At 42.4% G+C, this 18,052-nt stretch overlaps 1 protein-coding gene across 1 annotated transcript in view; it reads left to right on the top strand.

Moving 5' to 3' along the window:
• The first annotated feature begins 330 nt into the window (after positions 1-330).
• LOC149303119 (protein-cysteine N-palmitoyltransferase HHAT-like) overlaps positions 331-18,052 on the top strand; it is a 105,870-nt gene continuing 88,148 nt past the window's right edge. Inside the window, exons 1-6 of the mRNA XM_089481331.1 lie at positions 331-475; positions 863-930; positions 2,964-3,077; positions 6,441-6,635; positions 7,382-7,594; positions 10,817-10,988. Of these exons, the coding sequence (XP_089337457.1) occupies positions 331-475; positions 863-930; positions 2,964-3,077; positions 6,441-6,635; positions 7,382-7,594; positions 10,817-10,988 (907 nt within the window). The remainder of the gene's footprint in view (positions 476-862; positions 931-2,963; positions 3,078-6,440; positions 6,636-7,381; positions 7,595-10,816; positions 10,989-18,052) is intronic.

Raw genomic sequence — 18,052 nt, 5'->3', positions numbered from 1 at the left:
TCAGTGCCGCGGTTTTAATGGACTTTGATGTGTTTGTGAGAGGGAGTGTGTATTAAGGAGTAAATGTAAGTGTGTGTTAGTGTGAGTGTGTAGGTTTTGTAAGTGTGAGAGTGTAAATATGTGTGCCAGTGTGTATATGAAGTACTGAGGGGGGCAGGGGCATAAGGGGCTACTTGTCTTCACCTACCCGCCAGGGCCAAACGGTGCCAGGCTCCCTGGTTCCTAACTTGTCACCTGTGTTACCCGTTCTTGTGTAGGCCTCAATCAGAGATGGGTAAATTGTATGTTTCCACTTTGATTTAGTGAATGTTCTGTAATATAGTTCAGTAAATGGCTGTAACGTTGAATTACTTTGTAACAGGTGAAAACATCATGAAAGCAGTTCGACTGTCACGTTGGGAGTTCAATATTTATCTCCTTCTTTCGATTGTGATCCATGTATATTCGTTTTATGAGGTCTACCGAACCTCCCAAGGTAAGATACATTTTGTTTAATCCTTGAAGACGGAGTTGATTTATTATATTTTAATTGTTTAGTTTACAGATTGTATGCAAAGGAGAGTCCCTTAAAATAGTCAGATTGGCTCCTACATAATATCTTCCACCCAAATATTAATTGTTTTACAGACTAGTGAGTCTCTTTTTGGAATCCTGATATACACCTGTCTGGCTAAACCCAGCAACATCCAGACAATCTAACCAACATCCTAAACAACATTTTAATGTTCTCACAGCTCCTTAGCGTTTTATCACCAAAGCCACATACACGGCTGATCACTCTTCTATGGACACTGCCTGCTTATTTTTGTTGAATTTGGTTAAATCTTAACACATATACTAAGACTGCTACATTTTTTCATAGAACATGAAGAGGAGCTTGAGTCTGAATTTGATCTGGAAAAGGATTCCTATTTCTGGGGCTTTAAAAAGGTGAGAAAAAAGGTGGGAAATTGTATCTGGTCATCATCCATCATCAATCCCCGCGTGTGTAAAACCTTCTATAACCAGCAGCCAGCCTTATATTGGTCTGAGTTTAGGCTCATCTTCTTGTATCCTACAATAGGGCATACTAATGTTAATTACCGTCTAATCTCTACCTTAAGGGGACATCCTCTTAAACATCTTAAAGGGAATTTTGGGTCGTGGGTCCTGACCACTGGATTGGGAGAGGGTGTCTGTATCCTTCTCTCTTGCACATGCTTCTTTCATTGATTGGTATCAATTTTCCCTCTCTTCTTCTCCCATAGCTCTTTGTCTGCCGCCACATTTAACCCCCCCCCCGGCTTCATGTACCCTCCATGTAAACTTGAAACTTCTGATCCTTACCCTAAGGTCCTTTAAAATATACTCTCCTCCTTTATCATGTTTATTCCCTTTATACCCGCCAATAGTTTGCTTTTCAGTATTTTATTTTTATTGGTAATATTAATTAGCCTTAATTTTCTATTCTATTGTAAATAGGTAATCTAAGCCAAATACCTGCAGATAGTGACATGAACCAAAGTGTTGGTAGTCAGTCGTCCACTTCTCTAGATTAACCCCTGGATGTCAGCTTTGTAGTACCAGCGAGGTGCTAATCGTTTAATGACAGCTCCCCTAATTAGACTTAATATTGTGAATGAAGCCGTACACGTTTTAACTTCCCGTTACTGTACACAGCAGGGAGTTCCGCCACGCAGGCCACACTGTGTCTGAAACAACGGCTTTATGATGAAGGTTACGGGTTACTTAGATCCATTGCCTTCTGCTAATGAAATTAAACCGGCTGAACAGTTTCCAGAATCTTATTAAACAGGTGAAATGTCAACCACAGAGCTGCGGCTCGAAGTAATACGCTGGCAGGAGAGAATTTAACATTTCCACCATTTGTCCGTGTCGTTTGACGGGGTATGGTAATAAAATGACAAAATCTGAAACTACGTTGCCGTCAGTGGAAGTTAAAAGCTAGGGCCATCTCTGCTCAATGCAAATAAGATCTACTGTGCTTCTTGTGGTTTAAAGAGATTGTTCCTCATAGAATCCCACAACGTTCATGCTCTTGTCATCAACTCAGCTTAAAGGAGGATCATATAGTTAGTAACCAGAATGGTTTAAAAAAATAATTTTAAATATTATTAATTACCCGCGTGGACCCTCTGACCAGTGAAGGGTTGTGTGGAGAGGGGTTTTATTAGATAACAGGACGTCACTAGCTTTCCCTTCAGCTTAGTGTAAGTACGAGTTTGTAGTAGGGAATATCACTAAAACATCACAAAAAAACATCAAAAAATCCTATTTCCTTAAAAACTTTGCTGTATTACATGCATTTTCCCAATACGAGTTCCCTGTAAGTGGTAATGAAGCTGGACATACGGTGGCCAGTTTAGAGAAACCAAGTCTTTGGACTGCAGAGCACTTGAGCTGGACATGTCTATGAGAACTCGATGCTCTCGGGTTGATACTGAGTGGGCTATATCCGTTTTCTTCCTTCCCATTTTAAAAGGCTGTTCCACTTAATCAAAATATATTATCTCCCTAGTATATCAAGCAAATAAACCTTAGCAGATTGGTCATGTTATCCTTTACTTCTATGGCAACAACCTACCAGTGCCTGTTATTGTGTCACATGACAATTAAGTGCTCCCGTTCATGAGGCAAAATTTTACATGATTAAAGAATTATTTCTAGGTAGGGCTTGGATATTCAGCAGCACCGGAATGATGGAAATACCAGGGAATTGAGTGGGGTTGTGAGCCTTGGAATGGTCCACGCCATCTGTGTCTTCCTGGCCATATTAGTGTCTCTTTACACTCTTCCTGCTGGTCTAGAATCGGAAGTAGAAGTAGTTCTTCTGTGCCCATTGAAAGGAATTATTTACTAATAAATTTGTAATTAATAATATATTTTTTCTGTTAGTTCTGCGTGGTGAGCCCTGGCACTGGATTGCAGGTTTCTCATGGTGTCACATTTTGGTTTTTGTTCAGGATTCTACAGACTTTGAGTGGAATTTCTGGATGGAATGGGCTCGCTGGCCCTTAATATGGCTTATGTTGGGACATGTGGTGGTTTCACAGTTTGCCAGAATATACTTTAAAGAGGTAAATACCTTTTAAAATTTCCATAGACAATTAATATGTAATACAAGTACTTTTTTTGTGAAGGTTTGCATCCAACGATCCCTAACGTGATTACTGAACATTATAGTTACCCCTACCATAATCTGTTTATTGTGAGATTAAATTACATCACCAAGCGTGGGGTGGGTTTTAGACCCCATAGTCCATGTGACTAAAGCTTTTTTTTATCATGTACAAATAGTATTTAAAATGTACAGCTTGTCGTGGCATAATGTATAGATAAATTACCCTTTCATTTGCCTGACCCATCATCCAATCTAGCGTGCAGACCCACCAATGAAGAATGCATGTAAGAGTACTCTACATATGATGGGGCCATATAAAACCAAAAATAAAAATAACTAAATAATAAAACTTTAATATGCATTCTTTAACCTGTGTGACAAAGAAAAAAATACAATTACACAAGCATGTTTGTGTGCGGGGGGTCTAATTAGACCTGGACCTCTTAGGAGGGTACTGCCTATTCCTTTCATGAATTTCCAAGGGGGGAGAAAAAAATTAAAGGGGACACTCAACTATCATACACATTACAGTGACTGTAGCTGTTACACCGAACCAGGCTTTCATACATACATGAACTCTCACGTGTGCACTTAATAATAATTCTGACATTAGGGGCTCAGTGATGGTTCCTGCGTACTGTTTGTGGGGCGAGACCGGCCCCCAAAACTCTGGGTCCGTCCTGTTTTTTTTTTTAACTGATTTCTTTTATTCTACATAAAACGTTTGCATTTAGGAGCTAGGCAAGTGACATTTTCATACACTTGTACATGATTTACACCGAAAAAGGTTGGGTGCCAGTTATGGTAAGTTTGTCAGAGATGACTCTAGGGAACTTTAAGTATAGAAAATTAGTTGTAGCAAAGCTAAAACCTTTCATTGCAATTACTGTAAAGTAAAAAGGTGTTCATGAGATTATTTTTTATATGCAAGTAAGATTATATTTAGGAGCGCACATCTCAGATCTCTTTAAATAATTTAAGTAAACCCAACTTTGCTAAAACAGTGGGAATAGATTTCGGTAACAGGCATGCAGCTGCGACTGGGATTTAGCATTCGCTTTCACATGAATTGTAAACACGGAACAATTCAAAGGTTAATTGAAAACAAGAAAAAACAATAAAAAAAAAAAAATGAACAAGCAGAACGTAAAATAATTATTAGAGAAGACATTATTAGGAGAGAGACAAAAATATGTCGGCACAGCACCCACAGTTATCCCGGGATATGTCATTTGTCAGGTACTCATCTTTTTTAATGGGATTACAAGACTTTAGATGCATAGTGCGGATTTGATGAGCTGCGTGATCAAGGCTTTTTAGCTCCGTCTAACACTGTGCTAGGAAACAGCTGTGAAGACGGGACACGATTCACTCCCCTGAGGATATGTTATCATCCATTGATAAAACCTAACGCTGGGGTCCACCTGTTTGCTTTTTCTACCTTACTTTTGTAAAAACCTCTTTTTTATGCCGAAAATGTATTTTTCTTTTTTTAAACACTCGCAGCTTTAATGGGAAACAGCAGCCATCATGTGCAGTTTAATGCGCGTGATCACTGAGTGGTCTCTTTGCTGCCCCCCCCTGCAAATACATGGAGTTATCTTGCATAATCATATGTATTTGGCCCCCCAAAAATTGTATACTTACTGCCAGCCATCTCCAATGGATTGCCCCCTGTGTGCAAGCACAGAACATGTGCTTGTGATTGGTTGTTGCAAGGAGCCAATCAGTGGCTGAGATCATTGCACTACGGAGGAGGCAGGGAGCTGCAGTCCTGGAGCTGAAGCTTTTAACTAAGATAAGCACTTTATTATGCATTCTTCTTTGGTGAGGCTGCCCATGACATTAAACTGTCCATTTAAGTGGCAAAAGCATAGTTTGTCCTAGTGATATCATGTTTGGAACTCTCCATAATATATGATATGTGCTCGATCATAGTTTTATTTTAGATCTGGAAATACCTTTTTATTCAAATTCTTACAATTATTAAATTGACATTAAAAAAGTAATACAATTCCTAATTTTTTGGTAATCCATTACTAGTTATTTTGGCATTGATTGGCTTGATTTATTGGATGACACTTTAAACTGCAAGATCTAATGGGAAAGTACTCAGCACTCCTGTATTCTAGAATGTGATGGATGCTATGATTACTTTAACTTTTCAACAAGGTTCCGAGGGTTGGTTATCTTCATAAGCAGCTCTTTGCCAGAGGGCAAGATTATAGAAGAGCATTTAACAGCGGTCAGAAGTTTCAGCATTTACGTTGTAGTTTCTTTAAATCCCTGTTTTTTGCACTTTGATGTATGTATGAAAAGATCAAAGTGAAAATGAATGGAGTTCTTTGCTACGTTCCAATGAGGACTGTAGGAGTTCTGAGGTTAACCAAGAATTTAAGTAGACCTTATACCTGAGACTTTATACAATCATAGGACTTCACTGCTTATAATGAATCTGGTGTTTTTGGAGGGTACATCCTTGGAGAACAGGCTTCTGGAATAGAGGGAGATCTGACATCCCCCCAAAAAACATCTTTCCTAGTTAATAGTTACTGTAGCTGGAGACCAAGCATTAGGTAGGAAGCCGATTAGTTGACTGCATGCGTGTAAGGCTTTTATTAATAAGGAACTCTTCTAGAATAGATGATTTCCGCAGATCACCTGAATGGATATATGGATTAGGTGTCACTGTTTCTTTGCTTGGATTATAATGCAATTAAAGGAACAGTAAAGTGTTTAATAAATAAACCTTATCTTAAAAGTCTTTTTGGTCCAGATCGTGTTAACTGTGGTACAGCTCAATATATTACAGCTTTTAATAAGACCCCGCAATCGGAAAACATAGATTTCTATTATACGATTATGCCATAGAATTAAGGTGAAGCGTCTTAGAAGTGGAAGTATTATTCACATTATTATAGATATATTATTCTACATTGTATTAAATAGATTTTAAATGCAATGCTATTTTAGTTTTCTGTTAAAAAAAAATAACATAGTTGTTATTAAATCATTTAAATTATCTACAAAATATTTATTAAAGAATTAGCTTTCATAATGATTTATATATTTGTTAGTTTTATTTTACTAATAGGTTTGTGGTTGATCCCCCCCCTAATTATTTTCCATGCAAAATGTTATTTTTGAAATCATACTTTGTAGAATCATGAAATTGGTGAATTCTTTAATATTTCTGAAGAACGATGTTTGCTGAACCCCAAAGTCAAGGGCGGCTTATATTTAGAGACGCACTGGCGATATAATGGTTGAAAGCAAAGTTTTACAATTAAAGTAAGATTTGTGTTTGTTTTTCTTACAGTACCGTCCTTTTTTCTTAATGCTGTATGGGATGGCAGCCTGCTGGCTTGTTTTGGGCACCAATGGCCTGGCAATGATTCTCCTGAATATATACATATCCTACCAGGCGGCAAAGCTGAAGACCCCACTCATAACGTGGATAAGCTCCATATTTATGCTTTTCATTATGCATAACCAGTCTGTGGAAAATATCCAGGTAATATACACTAGGGTCAAACAGTGAAAATAAATAGTCTCTATTCTTCATGTAAGTTACACCAAATATTGTTTTGCTGTCTCAACATTATCACTAACAATACATGAGAAATAAATAGGGAAGCGTAATCATGCAGATCACCTAAACAGAAATGTATAATAGCTTTTTGCATAATATATATGCATACGATGGGTTTTTGATATGAAGGAACGCTAAAGGAGAGAGCTTATCCAGTGGCTGTGCTCACCGCTATTGGAGACTGACCGATATTGGTTATCACGGCTGCCGGCAAAGCCCTCTCCATCGCCATTCCATGTGTCCCAGCAGGCTGACGGAGTCTGAGCGCTGGGATATGACATCATGTCCCGATACTCTGATGCTGGCAGAATGTCAGGAATGCGTGGTGCAGGAGAGCGGACCCTCCACCGGCCGCTGGTTCACAAGTTATGAGCCTCCTGCTGAGCCTACAAAGTTTGGGAGGGGTCCTAAATGTAGATGTGTATGTAAGGCATGGAGTACATTTTAAATCTGTGAGTATGTTGAGTATGTTGAAGAAATAACATATGAAGCTGGGGTACACAAGTACTTCACCTAAAAAATTGAGTGTAACGTCACACCTGCGTATTATTCACAGGTGCGTACTATACACAGGTGCGTACAATACACAGGTGCGTACTATACACAGGTGCGTACTATACACAGGTGCGTACTATACACAGGTGTATCTTTTTCTCTCCTCCTTCCAGCGTTCCTGGTACAGCAGTGAGAATGAATACTACCTGCTTGTGTTCACCCTGACCGTCCGGTGTTTATACTACACAAGTTTCAGTCTGGAATACTGTACTCGCCAGCAGAGCGAGCGTGAGAGCTACACCTTCTCCTCCATGCTGGTCTATGCCTTTTATTATCCCGTGTTTCACAACGGCCCAGTTATAACCTACAATGAATTCAGTAAGCAGGTATGTAGGCCATGGTGGATGTTTGTGTTAACGTGCATTTTTGACAATATTACTTATTACGCTTATGAAAATAGCAATTCTGTGGATTCTGCATGATAGCTCATCGTATGATGTCATGTCAAGTATCATGAAGTGCGTCACTTCCCCGGATCCTACGCACTGCAGTTCAGTACAGAGGATAATCCCATTTATATAGTATATTAAAGTCAGCGATGTATGTAATAATCCCACTTTCTAGATATAGCATTGGAGAAGCCGTCTTAACTTACTGTTTGTAAAAACAATTACTATGATTGGAAGCTATAAGGTAAGGGTAGTTGTAAAAAAAATGTAAATGTTGACATAGTAGTTCCCCTTCAAGGCCAGAAAAAGGTTTTTGAAGAGATAAATAAGCATCTTTTTGTCCTGTTAGTAACTTGGACCAGGTTGATTTCCATACACAACATGAATGTGATACACGGTAGTTTGGAAGGTCTCCAAAGTGTTCTTTTTCGTGTTGCGTTTGCAATGTAATGTGCGTAAAACCTTCGTGCGGTTTAGAATGAAATCCATTGAAGAAATTAAAATTAAAAGTGCAATTACGTCAAATAGCATGCTGGGTATTTGTTTGCCAGCTTACCTGTAGTCTTTACTATTCAAAGTCCAAAGTGGACCATTGTTCACAGAGTAAAATATGCGTGCATCGGCTTTCAAGACCTTATCGTCCGCCTTCTTTCTTCCGCCCCGCTGTCCGCTCTGTTGTCCGGGCTTCACCAGAGCGCTTCCGCAAATGGGTGGAGCCACCTCGCGCACCACGGGGGCAGCCTCTTCCCCATTCCACCAATCGGGGGGGAGAGTGTGCGCGGAGGCAAGAGTGGACTTTTGCAGATCCGCTATGGGGAAGTCTGGACGATGGAGGGGAGAGCGGGGAGAAGTAGATGAAGAAAGAAGACAGGCAAGAGGAGAAGCGGAGCTGCAGAAAAGAAGACAGGGACACCTAAGCGGTCGGCGGAGAAGGTAGGGAGACATTGAAAGTGTGAGAGAATGTATATAAGAGAGTGAGTGAATGTATTTTGCGTACGTCCAGATCTACATATGTAGGCGCTACGTAAGTCTGGGTTCATCTGTGGCCCACCAGTATACAGACCGTATTAGCATTCTTCTCCTATTGTAGTGACTAGGAGAGACGCCGCTATTCCGAATATCCAGCATTTGATCAGCCATGCAGTTACGCTGTTAATTGCAGTCATTTTAAAATGACTTTGATACAAAGTTTGAAAGCAGATATCATTTTCCTTGTTTTATAGAAAAGAAAAAAAAAAGGATTAATCATTCCTAACTATTTAACATGCAACAGAGCAATTACAATACATGAGACCTTTGTGGTAACAGAAGGAATTCCATTTACATTCATAGCAAATGTTCTGTCTGAGCTCCGAGGTCCGCATATGATTTCCATGATGCAGTTTGATCCCCGGACTAGTGTTTACATAAAAAGAATTGAAATGTCATTTTTTGTGTTAATGAAGGTTATAATTATAATACCTGCCACCCCCGTCTGAGACACAGCAGTCTTTGTTCTATATACTTTACTCCTGCAGCGTTTCGGGTTAATATATTATATTAGATATCGAAATGTTCTTGTTTTTGTCTGATTTATACTGTGGTTTTTACATTTTCGGTGATTTTTTTGCGGATGTGACTGGTATAAGAGAAATATTAAAATTTATGTTTTTATGGCGTCCCATCTGCAAATGGACGGGGAATCTGCAGACCCCCCCCCCCCATGAAGGAGATGAGCTCCGCCGCACAAATGGGCTCAGGGACGCCTGTGGATATGGGGGTCTCGCTCATGCGTAGAAAATGCTCCCATCAATTTCTGTGGGAGTGCTTTTCCCTCCTCTGATCATCGGATTGTAGAGAAAGAAGGGCAGCTGCAGCTACGCTATCACCCCCCCCCCGCCAGCTTGAAGGAATTGTAAAATGGCCTATGTGAAGGAATTTTGATAATGCTGCCAATAATTAAAACAAGTTATAAAGGTTTTACACTTAATAATGGTGTGTGCAGGCCCTGGACTGGGACAAAAAATAGGCCCGGGCATTTAAGCCTGAGCAGCCCATTTTTGTTTATTTATTTATTGTTAAAGCCCACCCTTCATGTACCATCTTTGCATTTACTCATTCACACAAATCATTAACACATTCATTAATGCAGTCTCACAAATCATTCACACAATTCATCCACACATTTATTCATTTATTCTCATACGCATTCACACTACCCCCTCTCCCCATCTTATCTGCCCCTTCTCACTATGTTCCCCCTTTTCACTATGTACCCACTCTCACTATCTATCCCCTCTCCCCATTTCTCACTATCTAACCCCCCTCTGCCCCTTCTCACCGCACCCGCACTCCCTCACCCTACTTACCTTGTTGCCGGAGCAAGCAGCAATTGCGACCGGGCCCGCGGCAGGGCCGGATTGACTTAGGGGCTGATGGAGCTGCAGCTCCAGGCCTCTACCTTAAAATAGGCCAAGTCAGGACCGGACTGACTGGGCCTATGCGGCCTCTACGGCCGCATTAACGCAGGACATAAGGAGGATGTTAAATAAAGTTACAAAAAAAACCCGATGTTTTAATTTAAGCCCTGTGCGGCCGCAGACCCCTAAGGCCGGCCCTTGTGCAACTGCGACCGGGTCCGCCACTCTAAGGGGCCGGGAAGCCCCCACAAGGGCCGGCCTTAGGGGTCTGCGGCCGCACAGGGCTTAAATTAAAACATCGGGTTTTTTTTTTAACTTTATTGATGGAGCTGCAGCTCCAGGCCCCTACCTTAAATAGGCCCAGTCAGTTCGGTCCTGACTGGGCCTATTTAAGGTAGGGGCCTGGAGCTGCAGCTCCATCAGCCCCTAAGTCAATCCGGCCCTGCCGTGGCCCGGTGTGCCCGATGGCCAGTCCGGGCCTGGGTGTGTGTATAATCGCTATATGTTACACATGTAAGCACACTACGTATTAGAAGTCGCCAAACACTATGGTTATCATTAATTCAGCTTGCTGTGTCCAAGCATATGCCATCCTTCTTAACGGTGAACAGACAGACACAAACTATGGGGAATGTTAATGAATGAATTTAAGTTGTGCCATCACATAAATGACGGCCTGAGCCAAGCACTTCTGTATCGGCTGGCATTACTGCATGAGTTATATGTTATAACATACTGGTGTTATGGTTTGTATTTCCAGTTGCAGAATAAAGATACCAGTTGGCCAGGTCCTAACATTCTAAGATTAATCCTGGATATATCACGCTTATTACTATGGTGGTGGCTGGCAGAGTCGATGCTTCACCTGATGTACATGCATGCGATGTTCATCAGCTACCAGCTCCTTGAACGAGTCTCCTACTGGACCTTGGGTGAGTTTAATTCCAGTTCATTTAATTCTTACATTTTTTATGCACAAGTAATTGTATCACATTTTGTATCACTAGAGGTAACACGAATTACAGGGTTGGTGAAGCAGATGTGCCGCTGTGTTATATTCCATGGATTATTCCCTTTTAAACCCCTTAATGACAATTGACGGTCCGGGCACATCACCTAAAAACAAAGGGTTAACGACAATTGATGTGCCAGGACCGTCATGACTTCATACAGGTGCAGAAAGCGAACTACGTAATGCCTTGACCTTCAGCTCAGAAACAGCCATTGTCATGAAGGGTACAAAAAATAAAATCAGCCATTGTCACGAAGGGTACAAAAAATAAAATCAGCCATTGTCACGAAGGGGTTAAATAACGTGGAAACATTACAATGTTTCACTGAAATGATTAGGAAATAAGGGAAAAGATGGCAGCTATCCTGGACGTACTTGTATCAATCATACAGCCTGCTTCTATTGAGTAACATGACTGTGACATAAGATTTCGTCAGTGCGAGGCGCTCTCACACCAAACAAAAAGGTCTACAAATGAAAAGAAAATTCAGATACGTCGGAGGTTATTTATAAAAATGTATTTTGTTGTAAGATTTGGAAAGCCGCCTTATCACCATAGCAACCAGTGGCATTGTCCAGTCAGCTGATTCCAGTGGTCACTGTCATATTATAAACCCATTGTTTTCAGTATTCCATCTCTAATTCACTTTTTTAATCTGGGTGTTTTCCAAAATATATATATTTAACCCAAATTTACTTAAATTTGCTTATACAAATGATGTTTTATAATTGTTACATCCCTTTATGTTTATTTTAAAGGAGTGGTTTATTGCCCGTGGCACCACTATGGAAAAATTCATATTAAAATACTCTGTGAGTGCTTTCGTTCTCCCAAAACAAAACTTAACAAATTAAAGTACTGACGTGACAAAGTAGCTGCAGCCCTGCTGCTGCAGTTGTCCTCCTCCTTTGTGGTCCCGCTGTCCTCACCACTGATTGGCTGTTTAAAGCAGGGTTACATAGTCATTGACCTTTGATGACCCCAGTCACCCTCGTTTGTGACGTTCCTTGGACTAACCTGTCTTTAAAGCATCACAGATAGAGGAAAAATGGTAATTATTCTTATAGTCTTATAGTTTTAAAATTAATATCCTAAAGCCGGATGATTCTGGTGCCTGCTGAAAAGTAATGATGGTGTATTCATACATTAGAGACTCACTTGATCAGCGGCACTGACTCCGTAGCGTTGGGGGCTAGCTGGTAACCGCCGTAGGAATATGCAGGACTGATTGATGTTTTAAGAAACAGGACAAAAGCCAAAGGGATCAGATGAATTGTTGACATTTTATGTTGTTGTAATCAATGCTCTTCATTCTTTCTTAGCAAGTGAAATTGATCTTGAGAATGTAATTATTTTTTGTGGGGGGGGTGCATCTCTGCCACTGCAGTGTCCCCTCTTTACCTGAAGGGGGCAGCAGTGTTATCAAAATGACACTCGAATACCGAATAATACAATCTTTCCGATCGTCGGCTTCTGAACGTGTCACATTTTCTGTGCATTTATTATGTAGTAATGAGCTTTATTTTTTATGTGAACAATTTTATCTGAATATTATCTCAGCTTACATGATTATTCCTCCCCATCAAGTTCCCTTATATTGAATCTTAATTAGTTAATAATGTTTTGCCACCTTTTGACACAGATCATCATACAAGCTTGGTTAAGGCAACTTGCCCCATTTTTTTCCTGGCATACAGTGGCAGTACGAGTGGGTAATGTCCTTTTCTTAGGGACAAGTAGAATCTAAAGAGAAGAAATGGTTAAATGCCCCCGGAGCCCCTCCTCTTCACCCCGGGTGGTGAGCAGAGAGAGGTCTTCCCTCCATAACGGTTCGCGTTACGGAGGAGGTCTGTTTGTCTTCCTTTATGCCCAAGGAAGTGGGAGCATGCGCAGTTTGGTGGAACGCACGCCCGGGTGTCGTTGCGTTCCACTGAAGATCCGATCGCGCTACTGAGCATGCGCGATTCGGATCTTCCGGAGGGCGGCAATTTTAAAATTGCTTATAAAGCGCTTTGCCTGTCTGACTGCTGGAGCTTTCGTCAGTACAGTGCAGCCGTGTCACCAGCCCCCCCACACGGTTCCGAGGAGGTTAGGGTAAGATATTTTTTTTATCTTGGCTCTTTCTGTTCCTCTTCCCTCCAAAAAAAAAATAAAAAAAAATAAACAATTGAATTTATATTTTTTACACTTTTGTTCTGTTTTATCAGATGTCTAGTCCGGTGCCTACAGAGAATCCGGATAAGGATAAAAGACATGTTCCAGCTCCCAAAAAGTCCACTTCTAAAGCCAAACATTTAACATGTTCTGAGTGTGCTACTCCTCTTCCTGATGGCTGCAAGAAAAAAGTGTGTAACTCCTACTCTGCAGAACAACTGGCTTCTGAGAAGCGTAAAGACCTACAATCATTCCTTGGTTGGTTCCAAGAAAATTTAGCCCAGACTTTTGAGGCTTTTCAGTTCTCAGCAGCCCAAACCCAGGAGAAAGTCAAGGTGGGCTCTACACCGAAGCGCAAGAGGTCCAGATCTTTCTCTCAGTCAGACCTTTCCTCTGGTGAGATCTCCCGTTCCTCAGTTTCATCAAGTGACAGTTCGGAGGACGAGATGGTTTTTCCTTCCCACGACCTCCGTAAGTTCACCAAGGAGGTGACGCGTCTGCTGCTAGAGGATGATGTGGGAAGAATCAAAGGTTTCCCTGTTTTGCCTAAAGTTAACGATCTTATTGCCAGGGAGTGGAAGCACCCGGGGAAACGCGCCTTAATTTCCAAGCAATTCAAACAGTTGTTCCGGCTGCAAGGGGAATATTCTTGGGACGAGCCCCCCAAAGTCGATGTGCAATTCTCTAAAAAGACTACTCTCCCTATTGGTGAGGTGTCCGGGCTAAAAGACCCTATGGACAGAAGAGCAGAGACGTCGTGTAGGCGTATTTTTCAGGCTGCAGGTTCACAATGTAAGGTTGCGGTATCCAGTGCAGCGGTGGCTAGGGAACAGCACATGTGGATTCACGCCTTGCAAGATGATTCGGAGATTGCGAGACTTTTAAAGAACTTGAAACTTTCTAACAGTTTTTTTGTGGATTCGGCTCATGAATCTTTGAAGCTCTCAGCTAAGAACATGGCATTGTCATCTGTGTCACGCAGGGCCCTGTGGTTACGATCCTGGACGGCTGATTCTGCTTCCAAAGCCGCGCTTTGTGACTTACCTTTGCAAAAGAATAAATAGTTTGGTGCTCCTTTGGAGGATCTGATCAAGCAGATTTCAGACACTAAAAGAGCCTTGCCACAGGATAGAAGACCAAGGTGGAATCGTAGATATCCATATAGAAACCCGAGGCCTTTTAGAGCTCAGAATTTTCGTTGCTCCTTTGGAGATAAGAAATTCCAAGACCGACCGAAAAAACAGGACAAGAGGAAATTCTGACAAAGTAGGAGGGCAGCACTTCAGACTCTCCTGGGAACAGAGCACGCAAAATCCGTGGATTCGACAGATTATTTCAGAGGGTTACAGGATAAAATTCATTCGTCCTCCGCTCCGCCAGTTCCTGATTTCATCTTATCCCTCGGTAACAAAGAATTTGGCACTTTATTCAGAAAGCATGACACTGTTGGAAAAGGGAGTTATAGAAAGGGTCGCGGTTCTCCAAAAATTCCAAGGAGTCTATTCCCGGTTATTTCTGGTTCCCAAGCCAGACGGCTCCCTTTGTCCGGTTCAGGACCTAAAGAACGTCAACCGCTGTATCCCCTATCAGCGTTTTCGTATGGAAAGCATAACCTCGGTCACACAGGTTCTAAAAAAAGAAGATTTTATTGTCACCCTAGACCTCAAAGACGCATATCTTCATGTTCCTATAGCCGAGGCGTCTAGGAAGTTTCTCAGATTTGCTCTGCGGATCAACCAGAGAGTGCATCATTTTCAAGGCCCTTCCATTCGGTCTGTCATCAGCCCCAAGAGTTTTTACAAAGATTCTTTGTCCTTTGACGGCTCACCTCAGGGAACAGAATATCTCTATTATCCCTTATCTAGACGATTGGCTGATCATGGCGGGTTCCCGGGCGAAGTTGTTGTTAGACCTATCCACAACAGTGAGTTTTTTGGAAAAACACGGCTGGTTGATAAACAGGAAAAAATCTTGCCTTATTCCTTCCACCAGGATTCTATTCCTGGGGTTTTTGGTGGACTCGATGTCCCTTTGCATTTATCTTCCGCAACCCAAGCTAATAAAGATAAAACAAGAGGTCGCTGCTCTTCAAAGGTGTCCAACTTGCTCTGTCAGAAAAGCGATGAGCGCCCTGGGTCTGCTCACGGCTTCCATCCCGGTGGTACCTTGGGCAAGGTCTCAGCTTCGTCCTTTACAGTGGCAGATTCTCTCAAACTGGTCCAAGCAAGAAGAGGACCTGGACACTTCCTTCACAATCGCTGGGCAGGTCCTATCTCAACTGAATTGGTGGAAACAGTCGACCCATCTCTCCAGAGGTCTCTCTTTCCAACCCAGGAGTTGGATAATCATTACCACGGATGCTTCCGGTCTGGGATGGGGAGCCCATATGGGTTCCCTTTTTCGAAGGGGAAATTGGGCTCCGGTAGATGCTGTCCGCTCGTCAAATTACCGGGAGCTGAAGGCAGTTCTTCAGGCCCTCCTGGTCTTCCGGCCAGGGGCAGGCGGCCAGGGGCAGGCAGTAAAGATACAATCAGACAACGCCGCGGCCATCGCCTATGTCAACAAACAAGGTGGGACGCGGATACGGAGTCTTCAGATCCTTTGTGCGGTAATTATGGAGTGGTCCCAACATCATTTGGAAGATATTTCTGCGACTCATATCAGAGGCCGCTTCAGTCTAATCGCGGACAATCTAAGCAGGGCAAGGTGGTCTCAGACAGAATGGTCTTTGACCTCACGAACCTTCTGCACCTTGGTGACACGTTTCGGTCTCCCGGAAGTGGATTTGATGGCGACTCGTCGAAACCGCAAGGTTCCGGTATTTGCGTCCCTCCACAGGTGGGACTCGCCTCATTTTCTGGACGGTCTTTCCATGGTGTGGCCTACATCTTTCCTCGGGTGGCTTTGATTCCTCGCGTCCTGCAGAAAATTCGCTACGACGAGGCCAGGGTCTTGGCCATTCTTCCTTACTGGCCCAACAGGAGTTGGTTTGTCCTCCTCAAACAGTTGACCGTGACCTATTGGGAACTGCTGATTTCAGCACAATTATTGGAGAACACCGTCCTTCGCCCGGAACTCCTTCAAGTGTTCAGACTGACAGCCTGGCTGTTGCAAGGCTGATCTTGCATAACCAGGGTCTTGACAAAGATATCTCTGATTTTTTGTTGACATCAGTGAGAAGTTCGACTTCCAGGATTTATTTCCGGGTGTGGACCAAGTTCCTCCTGTGGTGCTCCGCCAGGAATCTTTCGATTTTTCCTCTGTCCATCAACTCAATTATCCAGTTTTTACAGGAGGGTCTGGCTTTGGGCCTTAGTGTCTCGACCCTTAAAGGGCAGATTTCGTCCCTTAGTCATTTTTTTCTTTCTGATCTGGCCTCTCACCTACTAATTAGGCGTTTTTTTAAAGCAGCCACTATCCGACGTCCTCCTCAGAGGTCTCATTTTCCAACATGGGATCTTACCATTGTGCTACAGGCTCTATGTTCAGCGCCCTTCGAACCTTTGGAAGAAGTGTCCATGAAACTTCTCTCGCTAAAGACGGTTTTTCTGGTGGCTATTACCTCAGCTAGGAGAGTAGGAGAAATCCAAGCTCTGTCCTCCTCTCCAGATTTCACCGTTTTTCATAGTAATAAAGCTGTTCTACATGTCAAACCCTCATTTCTCCCTTGGTCATCTCCAAGTCGAGTGTCAATCAGCCCTTAGTTCTTCCATCCTTTTTTCCGTGTCCTTCCTCTCCAGAGGAATCTGCATGGCACACGTTAGATGTCAAAAGGGCTTTGGAGATTTATATTGCACGTACCTCCTCCATCCGTACTTCGGACCATCTGTTTGTGAATTTTTTTGGGCGTTCAGCCGGGAGAGCGGCTTCAAAATCTTCCATTTCCAGATGGCTTGTGGACACCATCCGTATGGCCTACCAGTCCAAAGACCTCACTCTGCAATGGCCCATCAGGGCCCATTCCACAAGAGTCATGGCAGCCTCCTGGGCAAAAAAGGCTGCGGCTTCACCTGAAGACATTTGTAAGGCAGCTACCTGGTCCTTGTTCTCCACCTTCATTCAACATTATTGGCTAGACGTCTTCTCCTCCTCTGTGGCGGATTTTGGGCGTAAGGTGCTCCAGGCGGTGGTCTCCTAATGTGCTTTTCCCTCCCAATTTCCTGGGATCTTGCTACATCCCACTCGTACTGCCACTGTATGCCAGGAAAAACGGAAATTTTTACTTACCGTAAATTCCTTTTTCCTTAATACAGTGGCAGTACAGGTTTCCCTCCCCAGTTGTGGTGGAATAAATTTATTTTTTGGCAAGCATTTTCTGTGTGTGTCTTGTTACTTACTGATTTTCCTACGGTCGGCTCTGGTTTTATGGGTAAGGAGGAGGGGCTCCGGGGCATTTAACCATTTCTTCTCTTTAGATTCTACTTGTCCCTAAGAAAAGGACATTACCCACTCGTACTGCCACTGTATTAAGGAAAAAGGAATTTACGGTAAGTAAAAATTTCCGTTTTTAAAGCCAAATACCTCCCAAAGATTTACACAGGAAGCAAGGGCTCTATAAAGATTTAAAGAGACACTACAGCCGTCATATGCACTTCAATGCATTAAAATGCATTATTCTTTGGCGAGGCTGCCAGGGGCATTAAACTGTCCCTTTAATACAGTAAATGAATGATGCTTAAGCTGTGTAGATGAGAACTCCTTTAAATCAGTATCTCATTACAAGCAATGTGAGAATAACATAAGTGACACATATTAGTGCATTGGTATTCTTACAAAGTTGCCGAATGTTGGTACATTTAGCGATGCATGCGAAGCCCCGAAAACTAAAC

This window comes from Sceloporus occidentalis, unplaced genomic scaffold (assembly GCF_023333645.1).
Source record: "Sceloporus occidentalis isolate IW3139 unplaced genomic scaffold, rSceOcc1.0.p SCAF_15, whole genome shotgun sequence".
NCBI lineage: Eukaryota > Metazoa > Chordata > Lepidosauria > Squamata > Phrynosomatidae > Sceloporus > Sceloporus occidentalis.
The sequence above is the reverse complement of the archived record's forward strand: the minus strand, read 5'-3'. Positions and strand labels throughout refer to the sequence as shown.